This window comes from Eleutherodactylus coqui, chromosome 1 (genome assembly GCF_035609145.1).
Source record: "Eleutherodactylus coqui strain aEleCoq1 chromosome 1, aEleCoq1.hap1, whole genome shotgun sequence".
NCBI lineage: Eukaryota > Metazoa > Chordata > Amphibia > Anura > Eleutherodactylidae > Eleutherodactylus > Eleutherodactylus coqui.
The window spans coordinates 328866713-328893401 of record NC_089837.1 but is presented as its reverse complement, the minus strand read 5'-3'; the positions used below and the strand labels follow the sequence as shown (position 1 = coordinate 328893401).

Genomic DNA, 26689 nt, shown 5'->3' with positions numbered 1-26689 from the left:
TTTCCAGACAGAGTTTATTGTAGATCAGGACTGTACAAACAAGCACAAGGGTGTGAAGGCCAAATGGACAAGACCTGGGACACCCAACTTCAAGAAAACAAACTAGAAATTTTGTCTAAAGACAATGTTATTCAAGTCCCTTTAATCATAGTCTTGCTCTTTATTCAAGGCTGAGATTGAGGCCGACAACCAATCTGTGCAGTATTGTACATGGCTAAGTAATAATATAAATACAGCTAGAAATCTATGACAGGTTTGTGCTTGATAGAACCATGGGTGTGGTCTACGAAGACACTCAAGGAGTGCTTAACTACTGGCACGGTCCAGGTAATCTTTTCTGCACCATATAAAACAGTGAGGGTTCATTGGAGTGTAGTCATTGTAAGGATTTGCCGATTTACAGCAAGGGGCAAGGCTATGCCAGCAATTTGGCATTACTCGGTTTTTCCTTCTTCCTTTTGTTTTTGAAATTTCTGTTGGACAACTCGAAGTGTGGTGAAGAAATTCCCCATGAAGTGGACGAGGAATGGCAGTCCACACATAATAACCTGCAGAGAACAGATCACAACATATAGTAAGATACCCGGTCTCTTAGAGCGCTGTTCCCAAACTCCAGTCCTCAGGGAACGCCAACAGGTCATGTTTTCAGGATTTCCTCAGTATTGCACAGGTGATGTAATTATTGTCAGTGCCTCAGACATTGCCACAGGTGTTCTTACCATAGGATATCCTGAAAACATGACCTGTTGGTGGTCCCTGAGGACTGGAGTTGGGGACCCGTCTTAGAGAACCTTTTTCTATTGCACTGAAATGAAGACGGAGTCCGTAATTTAACAGTCCCTTCCTATACAAGTATTTGTGTGCAGAGTTTTATATTCGGAGTAGTCTATATTTTTACCAGCCTCTGATTCAGTGGTTTACTACATTATGTGCACACTGACAGCAGCAAGCATAGCATACATTATGTCCATCTGGGTTTCAAAGCCAGATGACCAATCTCCCATTCCACTACATATGGACACTGAAAGAAGTTTAAAAAAATGGCATGTGATGCCTTTACAAAACCTTTTTACTGATAAGAAAAAAAAAAAAAGTAGCAGCAGAAGGCTGCACTATCCAGGATAAGTACAGTAGATACTGGACATGTTACCTGCCATTCCTTGCACTTTGGATGCCTGGCTAGTTGGAACAGGGTGATCGCATTATAGAGCTGCCAGAACTGTAATATAAATAAGACATGAGCATTACAGCCAATACAGCTTAGCAGGTCTACCATTAGCTGAGAGAAACAGCACACCATCATAACCCCCATCATTTTACAAATTTAAAAACTTTGTGTCCAGGACACTCAGGGGTGGACACAATAGAGCAAGCTAATGTCCAGAAACATTTTAGTAAAAGGCTTCCATAGATAACTCAACCTAAAGATTATGGAGATTCAGCAAATAATGGTGTAGGGCACAAGGATAACTATCAGGGTAGCAGACAAAGCCCACTACATGTCTAGAAGCCATAGGGGCTGTCTCCATCATATTCAGCCAAAATACTACAACTGTTATATTTTTACTGCTATGTGAAGACTTACTTGGCCAAAAAACAGGAATGGCAAGAGAAAGGTCAATCCCCTCCACATCCATGACTGAAATCCCTCTGAAACATGAAAATCATTGAAATAGAATTGAAATCAGTCATCGTAAGATGTTTAGGCATTTCTGCAAAATGTCATGTCAAGATGTGCCTCAAGATTCTGCGTTAAAAAAATTAATAAAATTATATATATATTATATATATATATATATATATATATATATATATATATATAAACACATAATTATAATTTAATGTAAAAAAAATGTAAATAAATCATAAGGCTAATGTATTCCCTAATTTGCCATGTCAAGGCTGTCCAAGATCAGACACTGCACTAAGTTTTTAATAAACGGGAGAATCCACAGAGAGAGAACTGTGCAACGTGTGACAAGCTTATAGAGAGTTCATGTGGAAGCTTCAACTTATACAAGTTACTTCTGTTACCGTAGTAAAATGAAATATATAGACAGCAGAATAGAATTACAAAACATGGCATTCACTAGAGCGGCCTTCGCAGGGGATGGAATATTCCAAAACACGCTGTGGAATATTCCAAAATCTGCACAAAAATTCACATGTCTAAATGCAGAATTGCTGTCAGAATTCTGCAATTTTCAATTCCATATCTGCAGATTAGAGATGCAGATATTGGTGAGGATTTTTCTGATGCTGCGGAATATGCTGTCCCATGTGAAAGCGCTCTAATGAGAGACTGTTCAGCAAAGAGGAACCCGCAATGTAAATTGAGAATTATGAAACAAACACAAAAAAATAAATAAATAAATAAATCTATACAAATTAGTACTTTACTACTCTTCTTTGGGCTGTTAAAATGGACTGAATCCCTTGATTAATAAACAGTATTTTACATGATACTGGTTCCAACTTTTTTGAAGATCATTTGATAAGGTATCATCTTGTAAAGTTGACCTCTAATGGGCAAATATTATCCCCTTCAGGACCAGAGACCTCTGATTTTTAACATTTTTTATTAGATTTTATGGTACCATTTAACCCCTATCACCATTTTTCAGAAGCCATAACTTTTTTATTTTTCTATCGACATGGCTGTAAAAGGGCTTGTTTTTTGCGTGGCAAACTGTAGTTTTTATTGGTACCATTTTTGGATACATAGAATATATTGTAAAACTTTTACTAATATTTTTATGATAGCAGGGAGAGAAAAACACATCAATTCTGCCATAGATTTTTTTTTACAGCGTTCATCATGCAGCATAAATGACAATACATTTATTCTGTGGGCCGAACGATTACAAAATTCTTATTTTTTTTAGGTTTTTACACTTTTCCGCAATAAAACACCTTTTGTTAAATTATTTTTTTCTAAATCGCTGCATTCAAAGTCCTATAACTTTTATTTTTCCATGGACGGAGCTCTTTGAGAGCTTGTTTTTTGCGAGACGAGCTGTAGTTTTTATTGTTACCATTTTGGGGTACATATAGCTTTTTTGATGACCTTTACAGCATTTTTTGGGAGGCAAAATGAAAAAAAATAAAGTGTTTTGCAGATTTTTTTTTGCTCTGCATGTCCAATTTATTGAATGCATTGTTATGGATACGACAATACCAAATACGTGGGATTTCTAAATTTTTTTGTTATGCCAATATGGTCAAAAAAAACACAACACGTAAAACAAAAAACAAAACAAACCGAAAACAGTTTTGTGCACCTTCCCGTCTGCATAAAGAAAAAAAAAAAGGCACGTATTTGGTATCATCCTATCCATTTTGACGTGTACAATAAATTGAAAGAACACACACACACACACACACACACACGAGAAAGTGGAGGCAAAATGCTTATTTGTTCATTTTGCCTGCGAAAAAACTGCAGGACTAGTGATCAAAAAAGCCGTTATGTACCTGTGGTAATATAATAGCAAGAGTGGCCTTTAGGGGGCCTCGGAGTGCAGTTACTGAGTTTGTTTAGTTAACCTGCACAGCTACACAGGTTAAATTTCTCCTCCGTCATGAGCTCAAGGTCCTCCTTGAAGCTGGTGAAGCCTGTGGGACCTGAGCTCTATGTAGACCTGGTGCTGGTCTGTGAGGGACCCGGAAGCATGAATCAGACATGCGGTAGTTGGCTCCTCACTCGACGCTTGGGACGAAGTGACATTCCTGGAATGAAATGCTGAAAAAAATGGCCTAATATAGGTAGCAGCCAACATGGGTTTTCTGCTGTGGTACATTTTTCAATGTACTTTGACACCACACAGCGTTCCTTCACAGTTAAATAGCGGTAGGCAAGATATGTAGCCGCTGGCCAAACGGTCTTGAAATCCAGCCGCGGCGCTGAATGGCGATGTGCCCTATTTCAGGCGCCATAGTCCTGCTCATTTTCCCTGTCCAATCAACCTCAGCATTATTCCTGGCTCAGGTTGAAGCATTGCCTAGCAGATAGTTCCCGTTGCCTCGTTAGCAGTCCCCTGCAGGCAGCCTCGGCACAGGGTCCATGTCCGGGACGACACACGGACAAGGGCTGGCCAGAGCCACATACTAAGTGTGGCATTACTCCAGGCTTGCTGATTCCTGTGGGATCCTATGGAATCATCGCTCCTGATGTTTGCTCCAGACCGGGTTGAGTCTTGCCTGTCAGTAGCTCCCCTGTTGCCACTCAAGCTGTTCCCTGCAGTCAGCTTGCAGCAGTGTCCATGATAACACATGGACAAGGGCGGCCAGGACCATGTACCAGGTGCGTATGATATGAGATGTTCATCCAGCAGAGAATATCTCGTCTTATGGACAACAGTGGCCTTGCTTTCTCTGGTAGTACCTTCCATAGAGAAGGAGTACTTACACAGGGAGTCTCTGGACTCATCGCCCCTCATGTCTGCTCCGGACCCGTCCCCTCTTGCCCCTCCTGCAGTTCCCTGCAGCCAGGCGTACCGCAGTGTCCCAGTCCAGGATGACATGCGAACAGGGCCAACCAGAGACACATAGTTTGTGTGCTCTCGCTGCAGTACAAGATTACATCCAGCAGACAAGATCTCGTCTTACGAACAACAATGTTCTAAGTGTCTGCATGGCTCCGGCAGTGCTGAGACCTGTGGTACCTTCCACGAAAAGAGTACTTACACTGGGTTCAACGGATTCATCGCTCCTCATGACTGCTCCGGTCCAGGTTGAGCCTTGCCTAGCAGCTTACCGAGGGTTGCCCGCTTGCAGTCTCTGCAGACAGTCTTCACACACTGTCCATGTCTAGGAGGACAGGCGGGAGACATATGCTGTGTGCACTCTTGCTACAGTGAGAGAGTTACATTCAGTCAGAGAAGTTTTTTTGACTTCCAAACGAACTGGCTGGAGCAATGCTCTGGCCTTGTTGACACCTGTGGTACCTTCCACATGGAAGGCATACTGTGCATGGAAAGTGTATGGTTACATCGCTTCTCTTCTCCACGCTGGGACAGGTGAGCCTTACCCAACGGCTAGCCCCCCTATGGTGGCCCGTCTGCAGATTCCTTACAGGCAGACTGCAGGCTGGGGCCGCCCAGAGACGCATACTATTTGCGCTCCCACCACAGTACGAGACTGACATGTAGTCAGTTGAAGCATATCTCGTCTTTCAGACAGTCCGGCACTGTGCAGCGGTAGTCCGGGGATCTACCCTCCGACAGGGAGTCTGTGGGTGGTAGGTCCGAGTACTAGCTCCCCTCCGGTCAGCTCTAACATGCGGTCTGCTATAAGGGCGGTCCCTCTTTAGGTGGCCTCAGAAACAATCCGGCATCTAGTGCTTTCTAGGAACAGTGGACTGCTGGCTCAGTCAGCCGTGTCCGTGCGGATGTGGGTCTCTCATGTCATCGGTGACAGAGTGAGGAGTAATCTGTAGCAGAGCAGACTCTTGCTGCGCTCCTAGAATATTTCTTCGTGGATCCTTTATACACGGATACAGTGCATAAGGGTCTGGTCAAATAATGGCCTCGCTAAGCCGAAGAGTCGGGGAGTCCTGCGTACTCCAGGTCCTCTATGGCAAACGCCCCTCCTTTTAAATGGGGTTTAGCATCAGTGGAGCACCGGCTGGGGTTTCTCAGTAATGATGCAGGTGACATTTTCTTTTCAGGGTCCTCTCGTTTGTGCAGGCACTCTGAAACCAGTTTGACCGAGTCGCTGGTAGTGAGTTTTTTTTGTTTTCAAAAAAAAAAAAAAAATATGTCTGGGTCAGTGTTTGGTCTTCTAGGACGCTATCCGTGAGACAAGGCGTCTTTATTCAGGTGGATCCAGAAGCATGCTGTGATCCTCTGGTGCATGTTCTTCCTGCATGATGGCAGGCAGGGGACAGTGAAATGGTTTACATGGATGCTGATCCCAACTCTTAGCACTCACCCCTCCCATCTTCGGATGTTGCTTCCATGAAGACTATCACGATCCACTTCCCCTTTTTTTCGGGTGTCTGGATTACCGGTTGTGATGACATTAGTGAGGAGCTGCCTTGGCATCCAAGAGGGACACCATTTCCAAGCCCTGACTTCATCAAAGAGGCCACAGACTTTCTGCAAGGGTGGATGCTGCGGCCATGTCACAGGCTCAGAGGAGGATACTAATGGTATTTTTTTGCGCCATGTGTCTACAGCTCCTGTTCTAGCTGGTAGCGGTAGTCCCAACGCATTGCCTAGGATGCTTACCAATAACCCGTTGCCAATGATATGGATGTCATGTCCTGCTCTCTGTGGCTGCTCATCTCTCTTCCAAGCAGGAAGCGCTAGTGGGTGGAATTTCTCTGTCATCAGGAGAAGCAGTTATCGATCGGTTGCAGATTTCCTCTCTGCATGTGATATCGTGACCCCCGTGTCAATGGAGAGTTCGATCCCAGATCTCTGCCGGTACTCCCGGCAACACAAGTCCCGTCCTTGGTTTCCCAAGTGGGATCCTTGGATTTGCTCAGCTTCATGGCAGGATGGGGTTACTGTGCCAGGGACATCATGTTTTTCAGGCCATGTTTCAACATAGATTACTCGGACTGCAGTTGTCTCGGGGGAAGCTTCTTGCCTGGAGCTTTGTCCCGGTGGGTGGCTGGGGCTGTTACTCGGGTCCCTTTATGCAATGTCTCTGAGCATACTGGATGCCTAGGCATCCATTAATGTTAGTTGTGGTTTAAGAGCTGGTTACGCTTTGTTACACATGCAGCTTCTTATATTTTCCCGCCCCCTTGGGTACTGCTCTGGAACATCCCAAGGTCAAAGCGGTGTCCCCCAACGATACCTTCGAGAAAAGATGATTTTGGTATAAGTTACCGTAAAATCTCATTCTCGTCCTGTTCATTGGGGAACACACACAGCACCCACCCAGTCTAATATTAGGAGTGTAACATATACGCTCTTGGTTGAGGTGCACTCAGTGCAGTCGCATACGGCCAATGAGTTACAGTTTTTGAGTGTTGTTGTCGTGTAACTCTTTGGCCATGTGCGACTGCACTGAGCACACTCCAACCAAAAGCGTATACTTTACAGTCCTAATACCAGGCTGGGTGGGTGCTGTGTCCCCAAATGAACAGGACGAGAAAGATTTTTACGGTAACTTATACCTAAATCTCTACCCTTCAAAAAAAACTATTAATGAAAGTTTTACTATACACTATGTGCTTCCAAAAATGGTACCAATAACAACTGGTTTGCCATTCAAAAACAAGCTCTCATAAGACCATGGGAAAAAAAAAAAAAAAAAAGCTATGGCTTTTGAAAAGTAGTGATGAAAGTCCCCCCAAATTTGTCACAATTTTGGCCATGTCCTTAAGGCGTTAAAAAAAAAAATGCAATTGCACAATTTTTTTGCCGGCTCTGTTTTTACAATATTCATGATGCAGTAAAAACTACATTCACTTTATTCTGTTGGAGAATACAATTAGGTTGATACTAAATTTCTATAGATTTTTTTTTCACGACTTAAAAAAGTAAAAAACTTTTTTTTAAAACAAAGCTTTATTTTTTTCGTTGATTGGGTTGTGTGAAGGCTCAATACACTCAGAATTCAGGACCAATGGGCAATTCGAAATTAAAATTGTGTTTTGAATTCTGAAGCATACAACTTATGATTTAACTTTGTGCAAGTTAATATGTGATTGGATGCTACACGGATACTAGTCTTTCAGTTAAATACATGGCTTCTACATACCCACAGTCAAGTCCATGTTATGCCTCTCCCCAAGAGCACGTAATCTGTACAAGCAGCCACTTTGGTAGTAATACTGCAGAAACTGAACAAAACCTGCCGAAAAAAAACACTAATATTAATAGAAGAAGCCCAGGCAGAGAGACATTCAGAAAAATAAATAAATCATAAGAATGCGACATACATACTTTGGTACATGGAGAAAGAAAGGAATTGGTTTCGGAACATCTGGTACATTAAGCCATCTGGCCTGCAAAAAAGGAAAATCTGAGTTGCAGGCTTTTAAGGAAATGGACATTGATACTGTATTACTGAATTTACACAGCGGTGCAGATTTTTTAATCTATTTATGCCCTGTTTTCTGGCCTTAATACATTAAACATATGGGAGCTTTGTGAACCACCGTTTATGAAGTCCCTTTCTTTAAAACATACCACTGTATGTATGCTTTGAAGTCACCCTGTGCACTTTGATTAAAAAGGTGGCATAAAACAATGCAAGGTTCAACTGGATGTTGTTTTAAGCCTACAACAAATCCATCAACAGTGTTTGTATGGTGCGTGCAATTTTACACATACTCCTTTGTCTTCTTTTTGAAGTGGCTGTTTGTACAACGTCCTTTTACTAATTATTTTCCCATTTATCTATGGAGTCTATTTCTGTGTGTAATCTGTAAAGACATTAACTTGGTGTAACATAGTATGTTAGACAATGTCCATCTAGTTTAGCCTGTTTCAACCCCCTTGTTGATCCAGAGGAAGGCAAAAAACCCAAGAGGCACAAGTCAATTAGCCCAATCAGGGGGAAAAAAAAATCATTCCCGACTCCATAATGGCAGTCAGAGCCATGGTGTTGCAAGCAACGTTTCCATTCACTTCAATGGGAATTAAGCCTGTTGAACCAAGCCTGGTCACTGCAGTGGGAACAGAGCAGTCTGCTTCCTGTAGAAATAAGCTCATTGCACAAGCACACTGGTCCGGGGAGCAGCAGATATGCGGGTCCCTAGCAAATAGCCAATTGGGAATATTAATGGTCTAACTGAAGGAGCACCACTGGGTTCTCTTCAATGCCAAGAACAGTGCTGGATATTTTGTAGTGGCTGTGCCTGGTATTGTAACACAGTCCTATTCAATTGAATGGTTCAGAGCAGCATTACTGGTTACTAAATATATAGTGCTGTTAGTTGAATTACCACAGATAGGAAAAGCCATCAGTATACTTGCTGTGGTGATCCCAAAGGCCCATATAAAACGCAAAGATAATCTTTCAAAACGATTGAAAGTTTTAGCAATCATTTTGCATAAAGTATTAATGGACACTAGTGTTCATTAACACCATATCATCTTCATTTGCGTGTAAAAGGGCCTCCAGGAGCTGTTTGCAGAGCCCAGCATGTGGTCTGGGTTCTGTACATAGCCTGTGTGAGAACAATGCAGCTGTCAACAAAATACAATGTAATCTCCCAACTCCCCCTGAGAACACAGCCTGCGGTTTGTTGAGTGATACTTTAACTTTCTGCGGCTGAACGATGCATTTTAAGCTCACCTTAAAATCATCATTCAGACGAGAAGTGCATGATGGTAGCGTTTACACACAGCGATCACCACTCATCTATGGCCGTTTGAATGAATTTTGAGCGATAATTGTTGCGTGTCAATGGGCGAGCAATAGTATAACCTTGGAAAAATCTTTTACATTCCTTTCTCTCTAAAGATAAAGTAACACTCTGAGCAGCTAATTTATGTCCACTTTTATCTAATTTATGTCCATTTTTTTATCTAGACAAAATACTAATTAAGTTCACAGCACATTTTATCTGTTTATTTAAATTATGCACTGGAAAACTCTCGCAGGTGTAATACTGAAGAAAAGATTGGTCTGAGCTTTTCACACATTAATGTGACAATAAAGTTCTTATTTTAATACTTGAACCCCTTTTGAGATCTTCTTGTGGAGAAATGCCATTCCATTGTAGCCTTCCTTTTTCTATGCCACCCTCTGCTAAATTTACCTACAATCCCCAAGAACTGGAGAAGGTAGACAACAGAAAGTCCATATGTGATGTGCCTACAAAAGGTACAGGAATGCCGAATGCAAGCCCTGAAGGGCAATAAGAGGAGGCAGGCATGACAGGGTTAACGAGAAGTGAACAGGTTAATCAAAAAGGAAACTGTTCTGAAAAAGGGTAGGGTAAGGGAGGCGGGGTAGAGGCTTCCAGGAAAAGGAGCCATTTTCAAGAGGAAAAAGACTGAGAACCTGGAAGAAGGAGAGAAGAGTCCCGCCCTTCTAATTCAGGGGAACAGCATGTAAAGGTGGGGTTATGTGATTGTCATCCAGCATAAGACTGGATAAGGGGAGGGGGGAGTCCGCAAATTGGGTTGGATCGTAAAGGCAGGGCTAGAAAGCTACCTTCCCCCTTCTTTCTTTATAGTGGTAGTAGGTGGATCTGTCGCCTTGTGGTTTTGACAGGGTGGTGCCCTGCAAAGACGGGTGAAGTGGCTAGCCTGGGTACGGCTAGTGGGCCTCGGTGTTGGGAGGTAGGCGACTAGAGGCTAGTTGGTGAGTGTGGGTCTCCCGAGCCGGTTTAGTTTGCAGTGAGGGGCGTGTGGTTGGGAAATAGGGTCTCCCGAGTCGGTGGTGTGTAGCAGGAGGCAATACAAAAATATTTCCATGGTTAGTGAGACAGTAGATTAGTTTTTGTATTTTTTAATAAAATGGCTGCTATGGCCAATTTAATCCAAGATGTTGGCGTTTATTTGGTAAAAGGGGGTATGGTCACAGGTTATACCTGTGTCATGCATTTTTTAACACAACACTCCAAGGTAAGCATGAAGTGCCTCCCTTTGTTTTAGAAATCTGCCGAATTTGACTAATAGACTCATTAGTTCATGACATAATGATGTAAACCTGATTTCTAAATGGGGGGGGGGGGGGGGGGGAGGTTGAGGCTCAGAAGACAAAACCGAAAGCTAAAAATTTAATCTTCTGGTGTGAGTTAGTAAAGAAAGTATATTTATTCTTCCCACTGCAGTCTGTTCATTGCTTAAAAAATTACCATTTGAATGGACATTTCTGGGCTTATAGTGGCAGGAATCCTGGTAATTATTTAATTTAAACATGAAGGGTTCCTCTAAATGATTCAAGAGTTCGCAAGGCAGATAAAGTTTGGGCTCTAGAGATTTGAATGTTTAGACTTTTCTTGTGGCATTATTGAATATTATTAATATATATGTGCCCATTAAAGTTACACAGCTTTAAAAGTCCCCCAATCACAGAAAATATGTTGCTGCCCAAAATCCCTAGCACCCCTCTTAATTAGAGTGGAAAGCTGGTCATATTTCTTACCCCATTATAGACTACCAGGATGTTGGCATCAAACCCTTCACTTATCTCTAACTACTAGAAATGTTGGCATTAACCAATTCACTAGTCTACAGTACCAGCGACAACAGCATCACTCCGTCATTCTCAAAAACCATCAGGGAGGCAAGATTTTGTCTGGCTAGGGGACCACAAAATTCTGTGTTCTGTGGACTGCCCTGATTTATCTGGATGCTGTAAAAGACTATTTGCCTTACCGCTCTGCGGCACTGTCTGTTCGTGTAGGTGCTATATGGCTGTTATCTAGATATAGTGCGGGTAAAGTTCAGAAGTCTACATTTCCGGACTATGTCAGTGGCAGGAGTGGCCAACACGTCATTATTAATTATAAAAGTTGCAGTTGTCAGTAAACCTATACCATTATGTGATGGGACTCACCATGTTAGCATAACACCTGACAGGAAGGTGGACACATAATGGTTCAGGACCCACCAGCCTTTAATTCTGTAAAACAAAAAAAAAAATTCCAATGCAAATTTCCAGATTTGACAGCGGCATTTAAAGGGTTAACAGTCCTGATCGGCTGCGCGTCCGAACGTGGCTGTTGCCCGCAGGCGTCATCTGTAATAAACAGTTGACACCTGCGATGTATGGAGGGAGACAGCAGCGCCATCTCCCTCCATACTCGTCCTGCAATGGCACGATAAAACCCCAAAACATACCAAACAAACCTAAAAACACAATAGGGTGGTCACTAAGGGGTTAAGATTGTTGGTCAAATTCTTTTAACTTAAAAAAAATTACTTTGATTGCAGAAAACTGTACCACGTTTATATACTTAAACCTAAAAACCTAAAACAAACAGGTCTTATGTAAAGCAGCTTCACAAACTGTATGCAAGTATATATTTACATTATGACAGTTGCATTTTAAATAAAATGTCTCTATTTCATACCTAAGGCCCCTCTCACACTAAGGCCCCTCTCACACTAAGGCCCCTCTCACACAGGTGTTCGTAAAAACGCTGTATTTTAAAACTGTGTTTTTAAAGGCAGTAGACAGCGTTTTCAAAAGCACCCCATCATTGCAACTGGTGTGGTTCCATAAAAAACGTTGCAGCGCACTAAAATAGAACTCACAGCATTTGATTTAGTATGAATTTGAAATGCCGCACTAAAACGCTCGCCTCAGAAGTTCCATTGCAATCACTGGAAGCTCAGTACAGAAATTTTTGTGGTCGTTTGAAATGCCTGCTAAATGCTTTAAAAAAATAAAAAAAAAACACAACAGAAAAAACCTGTGTGAGAGAGTGGCCTAAAAATAATCAATTTGGGGGCACTGTAAGTAACTCCTTAAGAGGGGTGATACCAGGATAGGGGATAAGTGTAGGATTGCTGGGGGTTGGACTGTGGGAGCTCTAGGAATCACAAAAATGGCAGCCCCGGAGTGCACCTAGTCAGTGAAATGCAAGTGTGCGACCACTGCTTGATTTACAGTCTATGGATATACGCAAATGATGCATCATTGACTCATTTGCATTTTTAACCCTTTCCAATCCAATTTGTATCCTGGTTTTCCTAGGGGGCTTACTCTTTTTCTACTGTTATAGAATGGCGCTATATGCTGGCTAAAGCCAGTACTGCATGAGGTGAGATGTTGGATAGGCTCTGACAGCAGAGGCCGACAATATACAGTAAGAGAACCCCGACAGATGTCTTCCAACATCGGAGCTGTACAGCCTTAAATCATAATGTCTTCAGAGGTCAGACAGTGGATTGGAGAGGGTTAAGCGTAGGATGTGGCACTGTCATGTAATGTATGTGGTATGCCATTACTTATTGTGTGCTGCTTCATAGCCTTCGCCAGAGTACACTGCAGGTTTATGATGACTGATGGTTAATAAGATATTCAGCTATTTAAATATTACATGAGAACGGACTTACAATAAGTATAGATGAATATTAGCTATATTGTATAAAAATGCACACATGTAAACTACAGAAAGGAAATACACTAAAACCTGACCTGGAGCCGTTGTTTATTAAAATGCTCTCTCGGATCGTTAAAGTACAGTAATACCAGACCAGCAGGAAGTTAAACATGGCATCTGTCACCCTAAAAAGGAAAGTCAACAAATAGATGTAAAGCTGAAGAACTGTTAGTTATTAACATCTCTTGATATTCGACATAATCGTCAAATATTACAGACTGTAGATGGCAACCACAAAGTGTTTCTGCAAGGTCTGTCTAGCCTGGAAAAGAGAACACCGTCCAATAACTCCAAGCCTCATTTACCTCCAATATCTACAGATGTACAATACACTCACCTAGAGTTCAGAAGAAAACGGCAGACAAAGGACAAAACAATCAGGATCATTGTGAGGTATAACTTGAATTTCTCATATTCATCTTTATAAGCAAACCTGACAAAAGATAAAACATTTACAGATGTATTTAGTAAACATTATGAACATTTATGACAGCCATATTGAAGTCCATGGATGGCCTGTGAACATTAACCAAGTGACAAAGGGGTGGCATGGCTGTCAGAAGACTTCTAGGTACAGCTTTGTTCCAATAAGTAGTGGGGGTTTTGATACATTGACACTACTGATGCACACATATGTCTTTACACATACAATATTAGCATAGGCTTTCCCAAAGGTGTTCTCTTATGAATTGCTCTGTTACTACATGCTATTCTAAGTGTAGTTCCTCCCCCTGTCGCCATGTGGGTCCTCTCCCACCGCCCTTCTTCCTAATTAATATGACTTTATAATCAAATATCCGTTTTACTTACTTAGCCTGCTTGCTCAGGAGGGTTACATTCACGTTTCCTAATACCAGACTCAAATACAAGCTGAAAGAGAATATGACAAAAGCTTGAAAACTCTGCTGCTTGGTATGAAACAACGTGAGATCTAGTGCAATTTATCTTGAATCTCCATTGACAGGAAACATAGCCTTTAGCCATATGAACAGAACCCCTTAATAATAATAGCTTCAGTAACATTTTAATTTCTCACAGTTACCCAATGATAAATCATAGTAATAGTCTATAATTTTCACACAATGAGCTGCATGTCTCACTGGCACTGGTAGCGCTAGATAGATCTAGGGTGCTAATCCGGCTGTGTGCATTCAGCCTATTGTCTAGGAGTGGCTATACAGGCATTTCAAAATAGCCAGACAGATTCTCCAAGGATGTGCAGTAATATGTTCTTCTGAGAAAGCTCAATGTCAGCGGGGAGGAAGTAGTTTGCCGCAGCGCTGCCGACCATCGGGACGCTGCGGACCAGGTGAGTATAAGGCCCTTTCCCTGAAAATAAGACACTGCCTCTTTTGGGGCAAAAAATAATATAAGACAGTGTGTTATTTTCTGGAAAACACTTTAGTAAAGGGGAAAAGTAGGGTTTTGATGTTTGTTTTTTTTATACTTTAACTTTTTATTTTTGTCCCACTAGCGGACTGTACTGATTTATAGTAGTGCATTAGAAAGCCTACGAAACTCAACCAGAGGCTTAGCCTTATGGGCCACTGAGGATGGCAGAGCTAGAGGCTATAGCCAAGCCTCCAGGTGCCACAGCGACCCAGCAGGGCCTCGCGATCACACTGAGGGGGTCTGATGGGTGGCGGAGGGAGCTCCCTCTCAGTCGGCCTTTTACATGCTGCAGTCACATTGACCGCGGCGTGTAAAGCATTAAATACCAAGGATCCATGGGGTTTTTTTCGGTTCCCAGTGTTAGTGCAGGTGCCCAGTTATCATTCGACAGCTGAGCAACTGCTCACCCCAACATGGGAGACCTGCGCCAGGCTTCTAATGCAGCGCTGTAAAATAAAGCCCATTAATGCCCATCAAAAGATGTATGGGCAGTCGTTAAGGGGATAAATGCATTCAAATCTCCAGGTCCAGATAAATTACATCCTAGGATACTGAAGGAAGCAGCAGAGGTAATGGCTGAACCACTTGCTTTAATCTTTGAAAAAATTCCTAGAGAATATGAGAAGTCCCAGAAGATTGGAGAAGGGCAAATGTTGTCCCCATCTTCAAAAAAAAAGGAAGAAGGTGGATCCAGGAAACTACAGGCCTGTGAGCCTAAAGGCCAATTGAGACAACGATTATCGCTCAAAATTCGCTCAAAAGCCGTCTTTTGAGCGATAATCGTTGTGTGTAACTGCACTGACATCCTGCAGTTTTCGTTATGCTGTCGCTCATCATTGTCTTTCAGCATGCTGAAAGATGACAATGAGCCCTATCAGGGATTCACAGATGGATACAGCTGATACTATTGTTTCAGCGGTATCCCGCTCCCTGATGACCGTGCGGGGTATGGAGAACAGAGCTGGACAGCTCTGTTCTTCATACACAGCCTGAGCGCTCAGCTGTATAACAGCCGGGCGCTCCGTGCAGAAAACATCTGGATGCAGAAGACAAGCAGGAACACCCCGCTTGTCTTCTGCACCCTCCGCTGGCAGCGCAAGGTGATTGCTCATCTTGAGCGATCATCTTGCGGTGTAAATGACAACGATTATCGCTCAAAAGTCGCTTGAGTGATATCTTTTGAGCGATAATCGTTGTGTCTAAATCGGCCTTTACTTCTATACTGGGAAAGATCTTTGAACAAATTATTAAACAGCATGTATGCAAGTACTTGGATGAGTATGGAGTAATTAACCAGAGGCAGCATGGGTTTATAATAAACAAGTCATACCAGACTAATCTAATTTCCTTCTATGACAGAATCACCAACTGGGTTGATCAGGGAAATGCAGTGGATATAGTACAGCTCGACTTTAGTAAAGCATTCGACAAAGTATCTCATACTATACTTATTGAAAAAAAATGACCAAATATGGGATTGACAAGGCAACTGTTAGGTGGATTCAGAACTGGCTGAGTGATCGTCCTCAAAGAGTGGTCACAAACGGCTGCACATCCAAGTGGCAGAATGTGTCACGTGGGGTACTACAAGGCTCTGTCCTAGGCCTAGTGTTGTTCAACATTTTTATAAAATGATCTGGAGGGGGGAATTAAGGGGAAACTGATCAAGTTTTCAGACAACACAAAGCTAGGAGGGATAGCTAACACAAGAGAAGAGAGAATATTCAAAAAGATCTAGAAAAACAGTGGACAGCGACTAACAGAATGGTATTTAACAAGCAGAAATGCAGAGTACTACATCTGGACCCCAAAAAAATGAAAAAAAGCACATACAAAATGGGAGGAATTGCGCTAAACAGCAGCATATGTCAAAACGTGGCGACATCACTTGCTTGTTCAAATGAGAATCGGCTTGTCCAACAGACCTTAGAATTCGGCCCATCAACAGAGACAAGCACCCTGTGGTGTATAGTCCACAGATAAAATACAGTCTGCAACAGTTTGCTGTGACAGCTATAATACAAGTACAACAAATTGAAACGTTATAATCCAGGGGTAGGAAAACATGGCTGCTTTCTTCCAAAAACAGTGCCATGTCTCTCCACAGGTTCTGTGTGGTACTGCAGCGCAACCCCATTCACTTCAATAGAAACTCAAGAACTGTTGTGGTGCCATTTCTGTGAGAAAGCAGGCATGTTTTTCTAACCGTAGATACGTCATAGTGACACATCAGAAATGTTGATTAGTGGGGTCTGGGCGTCAAGACCACTACTAATCGTTAAAATAAAAATGCAGAAGCGTTCATGTAAGCACTGTGCTAATTTGGCTGTTTAGGTCACCGCTCGGAGTAGCGTACGGGCTTCATAGACAATCTCAGATGAGCGCTTCTGCCCGTTTGTTTTAGCAGTCGGTGGTGGTCTCAGCATCCAGACCCCCATTGATCAAAACTTCGGACATGTCACTATAACATTTCAGAAGTTTTAAAAATAGTTACACTTTAACTAAGGTGTACTTTGAGTTTATTTATTTGAGTAAGGTGTATTTCACTAACATTGAGAAACTCTGGACTAGGTGAGATTTCTAGGTATAGACGTACAGGGAAATAAAATTTACAGTGCCTCCTAGGTGGAGTGTCGCTTTACATTGGAAACAACTGAGAACATGACGATTATTAGCACACATTTCTTACTTATTTTTCTTCGGAAGAAAAGACTCCATTTCAAAAAATGCCTTATCTCGCAGCTTAATAGTTTCTTTTATTTCCTTAATTTGGTCTTCATTTTCTTGTGTGCAGTTTAGCCTGGATAAATACAAAGACATTTCCCCAGCAAGTGAGTAGTTTTTAGTTAACACAGCGAAAACACACATTTTTCTAAAGATTTAGGCTGCTTTCATACCTGTGCTGGGAATTCCGCTTTTTTTCTCTGCTCAAGGAGTAGGAAGGAGGAATCCCCACTACTGAAAGGTTCCATCTCTGGACATAAGAATCGAACAGCGCTGGGAGGACCCCAATAACTATGATAGGGTCCGCCCGCTCTCCGCATGCAGCACTTTTTCTCCTGGTATTTTCAGCCACATCAGTAATGGAACCTACAGACTGAGGTTCTGTCACAGATGTGAAACCGGCCTTACAGTATGTGCTATGCAAATAAGCGAGATAGAATAATACCTCCACAGTGCCACCTATTGGAAGGCAGCATTCCTTCAAGCCAAAGTTAGAATCTTTATACAAGCCTTGTAACAATGACTGGGAATAATTTTAATTCCCAGTCATCGTTTCAAGGCTAGTATAAAGAGTCTAGCTTTGGCTTGAAGGAATGCTGCCTTCCAGTAGGTGGCACTGTGGAGGTATTATTCCATCTCCCTTATTTGCATATTATCCAGAGGAGCATGAATGGCCTTTTGAGTCTCCTCACTCACCGTCTAGGTGCTTTCCCTAAGGAGAAAAGATAGTGTTTCTGACCCCAGTGTGAGCTATGAAATATAATGTATAAATATATCCTTACACAAGCAGGATCATAGCTATAGAGAATGCAGAGGTAGACATACTGCAGCCCTGGTGCCTCAGAGGGGCCTATAGGCTCCTCTGCCACAGAAGACACCAGTATTATAAATGACACATGGTACATTACTGTGTAAGGGCTCATGCCCACGACTGTGAAGGATTCCGCCAGTGACGACCCCCAAAAACCCCATACGCACCACTCTGATTCCGCCATATGTGTCCTGCATAGAGGGCCGACGTGGATCCGCAGTACAATGCATGGCGCAAGGACATTGTCAGATGACGTGGTGGGTGGGCGCGTATTCATGCGATACTTCCGCTGTACTACAGCGGAACTATAGCGTGATGGCCAGCTTCCATTGACTGCAATGGAAGCCGGCCATGCATATTCCCACGGCATTTAGAACATGCCGCGGTTTATTTCACACTGCGGATTTCCGCAGCGTGAACATTGAGCCATTAGGTTCGATAGAACTTAATAGCTGCGGGGCAACGCCACAGATTTCCGCCGCGTAAAATGCCCGCGGAAGAAATCCGGCTGTGGGCATCAGCCCTATGTGTTTTAGGCAGATGTGGAAAAAAATGCTGCAAACTAGAAATACTTTCAAAAATAGAAGTGTTACTTTTTTTGTTGAATAACAAAATGCGAAGTGAATGAATGAACGAAGTCTAAATTCAATCAATATTTGGGCTAACCGCCGTTTGCCTTCAAAACAGCATCACTTGTACTAGGTGTTCTTGCACACAGTTTTTGAAGGAACTCGGCAAGGATGTTGTTTCAAACATCCTGAAGAACTAACCACAGATCTTCTGTGGATGTCGCTCAAGTCCTTCTTGAGCGACATCGCTTCATGTAGTCCCAGACATACTAGATGATGTTGAGATCAGGGCTCTGCGGGGGGCCCATTTCATCACTACCAGGACCCCTTGTTCTCCTTTATACTGAAGATAGTTCTTAATGACATTGGGGTCGCTGTCCTGCTGCAGAATGAATTTGGGAGTCAGACATCTCATATTTATGAAAGTATTCTTACTTGGCAGAATTGTTTCCCCACCTGCCTAAAACTTTTACACAGTATTGTAGGTGGGGGCCTATTACAGATTTTGCATTGGGTCCCAGGAATGTCAGGTTGCACCTTGTGGTGAAGCATAATTCATCATTGCAGAAAGTGTATGGCAATGTATGTTACACCAATCCAATCTTACTGAAGGACAAGAGAGATATAGGTGTTCAGCACCTGACTAAAGTATTCATTACAAACAACCAGGATCGAATTATGGGGAAGGCAAAATGGGCAGCAGTCCAGAGGTTTCCACCATTTAGGGGCTCCTCAAACCCCAGTGGAAGTTTTAAAACATTTAAACTCCAACTTTTGAATATGTGGCAGGAGAGCTTATTAGAGCTCATGTTCATGGCAAGGTTTTCAATGCGTATCACGGACACGTGGTGAATAGAGTCAATGAACTTTCATTGATCCATGCACACCAGCGTGTGGACACTGCGTACTGATACGCAACGGAAATACATTGCAGCATGCTCATTTCTCTGGGTTCGTATATAGCGTGAGGCCTATACACTTGTATGGGCTGCATATGATACACTGTCCATACGCAATACACTGTTTAGAGCGGGGAATTAAAATATATATATCAAAATGCGCATATCTGTGAATCGAAGGCATGCGCATTCTAGAAATATGTGATGGAATGAATACATCTTACTGGAACTAAAGGCCTTTTTGCACACAAAGATGATTGCTCAAAAGATGGCTTTTGAGCGATCATTTTGCATAAATTACTAATTGGTACTAATGCCTATTAGTACCAATTCGTAGCGTGTGAGCCACTAGGAGCTATATTCAAAGAACATCAGGTGGTCTGTTCTCTAAATACATTCCCTTTGTTCTACCGTGGGGCTGACAGCTGAGACAATGTAATCAGCGCTCCCTGGGCACAACACAGCATGCGGTCCTTGTAATCAGCTCTTCTGCTGAACTATGAGTTTTATGCCAAACTGAAAATAATCATTCGTCAGAAAAGTGAAGGATGGGCACATTTATACACAACGATTATATCGCTCAAAAGATGGCTTTTAAGCTCATTTTGAGCAATAATCGTTGCGTGTAAAAAAAAGCCTTAAGTAATTCCAGTGTGTCTGCAGTGAACTATAATAGCACCTGCGGTTTAATTCCCAGAAGTGGGAGGCATTACATACTTCTTCAGTTCCAGTGACAGGTCTTTTAGCTTTTTCTTCTGCCGGGTAATGGAGCTGGAGCAGGTTGTCTGCAGCTTTGTTAATTCTTCCAACTTCAACTTGTATGAGCGATGGGTCTCCTGGCAGACGAACCACACACATAAGTTACACAAAAACGTTAACTTTGCTTTTGCTGTTAAGATCTAAGGTGACACTGACTTTGTTGTGCGTACACAAGATACTTGAGCCATTGGAAGCAAGACAACTGATGAATGAAGAGGAATAAGTGTATAGCTCAGCGGCTGGACAAATATGTAAAATACGTTACAATATACATTTACACATTTTTGAAAATGTTAAAAATGCTACGCATTTGAAAAGACAGTGAAGCATAAAAGGAGATAATTGCTAAATAGTGATCACAATGTCAAACAACTTTACGTCTATAGCTAGATCTAGTCAAATCTACTGGATCCATAGACTGCATCATGAAGAATATCCATAGAATAAGATTACAGACAAGGACAGATTGACAATTCTGTCTACTACACTATGGGATATAGGATGACTAAAACTCACGTAGCGTCCTGACTGCGGCTAATTTCATACAGGCAAAAATCAAAGTTGGCCCGTGAAACGTGTGCTTTCCCTGCAGATTTAAGGCGGCTTTGTGTCAAGGTAGCGATCCTCAGGAGCCACATTTCGTAGTGTCCAATGTGCATACTAAAAGCAGGCGCTGTACTTTAGCGGTCCACAGCTATTTACTATAATGTAGCTCAATTTGCCAGATGTGAACAATATTTCAACATTTACATGAGGTCATAGACCGACAGACTAGAGGAAGTTAAGCAATACCTAAAAGGGTGGACTCACTGGAAGGCTTGAGTTATAGTCAAGAACAGGAAAAAAAAATATTAAATTAAATACAAGGCTGAGAGTTGATCTCTGTTGCCAGACTGTTTCTATGTCTGTTTGATTATTTTTTTTTTTGCTTTAGTTCTATCTTAATTACATATGCCAGGCAGATCTGCCAATATGTGCGCTGAATTGGGGCAGCAGATGTAGCGCTACACAACGGAGGATTTTTATATTCAGGAGCAGGTGATGTCCTTTTAAAATTGAGTCATCAAAAGACAATACAAGAACTGGGCTTTCATCATGATGTGATGGTTAGTTGGGGTAAGAATGCTGGGACCCTCAATGAGCTAAATAAGGGACAGGTGTTGGGTTCCTCTCCATTATAGCTATGCATTACAAGACACCAAGCGTGCTCTAATGGCTGTTATTGCACCTCACATAGAAGTTGGGGCATACCTCAGTGCTCTCAGATCCCCACTAATACCTTATGCACACGGCCGTGACGGGCTCTGCAAGCGAATACCGCAGCGGAGTTCATCACGGCGCCCCCCTCCCCCAAAGACTCCGTACTCTGAAGTCCCGCATGACGCTCCGGATCTGCTGCGCGAAGTCCCGCATGACGCTCCGGCACGCATGCGCAGTACAGCGCATGACGTGCCCGCATCCAATGAGCAAGGAGCATGGAAGAAAATGGCTGGGGTTGATGTCAAAGACAAGGGGAACAGGAACTAGCATCAGGATGCTCACAGACTGGTCCTGGATCTGGGAAGATTGGTCACCATTGCATATAATTGCCTTCTTTCACTATCTGCCTGCCTGGTGTCTCCCATTGTTCTTTTTTGTTGTGCCCAGGGCACATGCCCCACCTAGCTACACCACTGACCTCTGTATAAGTGTACATACAGCGATAGCCATGAATCACTGACTGGATCGCTCACTGACCCTCTAAGCTCAGAATGAGCAGGTATATTGCAGTTATACTGAATCTTTCCCCATAAAACCATATATCAGTCCGCTCGGCTCCTCCTGCTTTATAACATCATGCCTGCAGTTTATACAGCATGTTCAAGGTGACAGATTCCCTTTCAATTTAACTTTATATTTTGGAATATATGATAATATACTATAATATGGTATACTATAATTACTTCATTTATGCATTTCAGCACATATTTGGAGGTGTAATAAACTTTCTACGGTGTAACACAGGCAACAAATTGGCTTTTATTCAGTATATTAACTTAATATTTCACATTTATTCATTCCAATGCCCGTGTTTCTTTTTTCACATTCTTATTCATTAGTCTGATCCTGATTATATTTGATTACACATACGCCCATATGTCACATCTACATCCTGGTTCTTTTGTTTGCTTCTCCTTTTCCTATTGTTTGTCTGCTTTTTACTTGTTACCTATTCATTATTTATACAGACTGTTCGTGCACTAACTACTATTATTTTGCAAAAACATTGAAAATTCATTTTATAAATGAATTCCTATGTTTTTGCTGATAATAATTTGTCATTATTTTATCAAGTAACCATTCCAACAATTCATTGTGCAGAAGGTGCAGGCCCCCGATGGGTGGAATTATTCTGCCCCAAGATTAAGTAGATCTCCGTGTGGATTTCGGTGCAGAATTGAAATGGCTTCAATCAGCCTACAATTCTACACAAAAATCTGCGATGAGACTTGTGTGTTTTGGTGCAGAATTTGCAGTGATCCGCAATCTCCCGCAAGCAAAAAAAAAAAAAATACAATTAAAGGCCTCGTTCAGACGGGCGATTTTATTGCGTTGCTACAAATCACATGTATGTGAAGCCCATGCTTTCCTATGGGTTACTTCACACCTGTGATGTTTTGTAGAATACAACAAGCCGACACAAGAACCTCACGGGTCTGGCGATATGCCGGTTTTGTAGCCCATGTTTCTCTATGGAGCCTTCCTCTCTGTTGCATCACATGAAAAAATGTGGTTTGCGTGCGATGCAACTTTGACAGTAGGAAATCCTACTGTCAAAACCATAACCTAAGCCCTAGCTGCAGAAAAAAAAAATACACATACAGCACTTAAGAAGCGCTGTCCGTCCGGCCGCATCTTCTCGGCGGGGATTGAATAATCCCCACCTCCTGAAGGCCCTGCCTCTGATTGGCTGGAGCTTAGCCAATTACAACCAGCACTCGATAAACCAATCACTGCCATTCATCGAGTGCTCGCTCCGATTGGCTAAGCGTCAGCCAATCACAGCCAGCGTTTCCAGGAGGTGGGGATTTTTTAATCCCCGGCCAGAAGAGAAAGAAGATGACCAGTGACGGGGACCGAGAAGAAGCTGCAGCGGAGCCACAGACAGCGCTTCTAGCACACGTATATATATATATTTTTTTCCAGCTACGGCTTATATATGAGGTAGGGCTTATATTTCAAGCACCACCCCCGAAAAGCCTTGCATGTGATGCTACAAAGTCAACGCGACTTTGTAGCACCACATGCAACTTTGTAGCGCTACAAAGTAGCGGTATCATCGCGAGAAACCGCAGTGATATCGCACAGACCAGCGATGCAATCACACAAATCTCTTGCGATTTTCTCGGCCGTGTGAAAGCGGCCCAAGGTATGTTCACATAGCGCGGAAATACTGTGGAATATCTTAAGCGGCAAATTCCACAGCATTTGCGCATTCATAACAGAGTCAAAATCCGTATCCTGACCTCGCAATGTTTGCATTCTCAGTGCACCCCAGCAGGCTCTGGTACGTGCTGAGCTGCTGGTCAGGTGATCAGAAGTCGCATTACCTGACCAGTGGCTTGACACTCGCTAGAGGCTGCTGGGGTGCGCTGACAGCGCAAGCATTGCGAGGTGAGGGGGCGCTGAACCTGCTGGAATTAGCTGTGGATACGGATTTTGACTCTGTTATGGATGTGTAAATGCTGTGGAATTCGCTGCTTAGTTAGCTGCTATGGCAGGGAAATAGCTGAAAGTTGCGACGGAGGTTCGTGGAGGGTTTCAGATTGTATTAAATAGGAAAACTCTAGAGATGAGCGAGCATACTCGATAAGGCAAACTACTCGAGCGAGTAGTGCCTCATTCGAGTACCTGCCCGCTCGTCTCTAAAGATTCGGGTGCCGGCAGGGGGCAGGGAGCGGCGGGGGAGAGCGGGGAGATCTCTCTCTCCCTCTCTTCTCCCCGCTCACCGCCGCAACTCACCTGTCACCCGCAGCCGAATCTTTAGAGACGAGCGGGCAGGTACTCGAATAACTACTCGCTTGAGTAGTTTGCCTTATCGAGTATGCTCGCTCATCTCTAGAAAGCTCACATCGCACTCGCAGACACGTCACACGCTGTGATGCTTTATTGGCACCATTGAAAACAATGGGTGATGTGAGGCCTTCCGAAAGAATGCCCACCAAAGATAGGGCATGCTGTGATTTTTTTCCCGTGCCATGAGAAAAAAATAAATAAAAGAATTGCTCATGTGTATGACACGATTCAAAAGAATGGGGTTCATATTCGTGTGTATGGCAATGCACAAATCTCATGCCGTGTGAAAGCAGCCTTAAGGTGTATTGGCATTTTCAAGCATGATTTATGTGCATTGTAAAATCACACGTGAAACAATGCAGCGCACTTTATTGAAACATGTAATCTTCATGTGTGGAAATCATATGTGCTGCTTTTTTCTAGCAAGACTGACTCATTGCGCTCGCAGGAACAAGATTGCAATATTGTGTGACGATAGTCCGAGATTTATGGTCTGATATTACACCTGCCCATGTAATAAGAGCTCCTGCCTCTTCCTGCATGCCAGATCTCCAGCAAGGTACAAAGTTACAGACGTGTCGCCATCCTCACACCGGCAGCCAGCAGTGAGAGTTATCTTTAGGCCGGCTGCACACGGCCAGGTCGGATTCTGCATGTGCCATCCTGCACAGGTATCCGACCCTGTGCCCGGCCGGTGACCCCTGCGTACCTGCCCGCAGTCATATCTTCTGTATTACAGATGCGCGAGACGGCGCACATAAAAAGTACAGAAAATGTGTTGCTAGACGATGACACGGGATCTACAAGCCCTCCGCAAGGTCACTGGGCCGTGGATCGGGCGGCTTCCATTGACTTCAATGGAAGCCGTCCACGCGGAATCCTCACTGGAATAGAACATGCTGCGATTTTCCCTCTGCAAGTGGAAAACCGCAATTAATTTCCACTGGGGGAAATACAGTAGTGTATCGCCACCCTGAGTGTGTGACAGCGGTACCTGTCCATATTTGAGGGAGGAGGGGAGGTGTTGCTGGCTGCTGTTGCAGGGGGAGTGGTATAAGGGACGGGCTTGTGGTCCTGTGGGGGATTCTGATGGCAGGGAAGACATTCTGTTTCAGAGGGATTTCTGATGTCAGGGGAGATTTGGTTCTGTTTTGGGAGGAAATAGTGCAGTGAGCAGCTTAGATTTTTTTGTGGCCCTTAGGCACAATCTCACACAAGATTTGTGTGTTGCGAGAGGCACAAATATGAACCCCATTCTTTTGAATGGGGTCATACACTTAATTTTTTCCCCCACATTGCATTGCTGATTGTTTTCACTGGGGCCGGCAATGAATCGCACTGCGCACAAGGTGCACGTAAGTGTTATGCAAGGACTCCCTTTGAAAACAATGGCAAACCCTCCGCGATCTTCCGCTGCCGCTCGCTGCTTTCACAAAGTGAGGCGAGAAGTTTTTGATACAAAAAAAAAAAAAATGCACATTGGCGAGCGCGATACTGCACCGTATTTCAAGGCCTGATATCGCGCTCACCCGTGTAAAACAATGACAGTGGCACCCCTGGCCTATATTACTGTCCTCCTTAAAGGGGTATGCCCTAGATTGACTTTTATCCCCTATCCACAGGACAGGATGTCCCCTCTCTTGCTCACCACACCCCACAGGGAGGGAAGGCGGCAGGGAGGGGGATGCACATTCGCACGGCTGCTCCACCCATCATCAGTGGGACCGCCGGAGACAGTCGAGCGCTTGTACTCAGCTACTTCCGTAGCCCCATTCAAGTGAATAGAGCGGCGCTGTGAACGCTTGACCCCATGCCATTCAATCTCCGGACCATGTGGGGTGCAGTACGCCCGCAGTGAGGGGACGGGACCCCCATACCCAGGATAGGTGGCCGGACCTCCACTGGTCAGCTATTCTATGAATAAATGCAAAACTCGATATTGGGATACCGCTTTACATCATGGAGGTGACCAGTATTGTGGTGTCTGAGAACTGCTCCCCTGTTAGATGACAGCCTGCTCCCCCACACTCCTCAATGTGAAGTGTACCCCTGCAGCGCTGCCATGATGGGACCACTAGCTACTGGGCTATTGGCAGGTAACAAATGTCTAGTCGCAACACCGCAAACTACCCATGAGGACCGCCACACATTTACTACCCCGTACAGCCGCTGTTACTATGGAGACCGCCCCAGCATCTCTACTCTCCAGCTCCACCAATCACCAGAAGACGGGGGCGGGGCCTGCTCCACACTGTACGGGGTCCTGTGCCGCTGTGTGAGGAGGCGCCCCCTCCGTTACCCACCTGTATCTCAGTGTAGTGCTGCTGCAACTCTTCCCACTCCCGCACGCAGTCCGGCAGGGCCGGGGACGTCATGTCGTCCTCTCTGAACACTTCTCCTCCGTCCGCAGCTCTGCCGCCACTTCCTCAATTATTGTTCCGAACCAATAATAAGG

The 26689-nt window shown here is 43.6% G+C and overlaps 1 protein-coding gene across 1 annotated transcript; it reads right to left on the bottom strand.

The window, feature by feature from the left end:
• Window positions 1-26689, bottom strand: TMEM120A (transmembrane protein 120A). Its single transcript, XM_066575123.1, has 12 exons — window positions 26538-26689; window positions 20137-20255; window positions 17106-17216; window positions 13835-13894; window positions 13362-13457; window positions 13060-13149; window positions 11473-11538; window positions 7902-7963; window positions 7717-7809; window positions 1586-1650; window positions 1151-1219; window positions 1-548 (listed from the first exon to the last, which is right to left on the bottom strand). The coding sequence occupies exons 1-12, from the start codon at window positions 26607-26609 to the stop codon at window positions 435-437; spliced, it is 1017 nt and encodes a 338-aa protein (XP_066431220.1). The 5' UTR covers window positions 26610-26689; the 3' UTR covers window positions 1-434.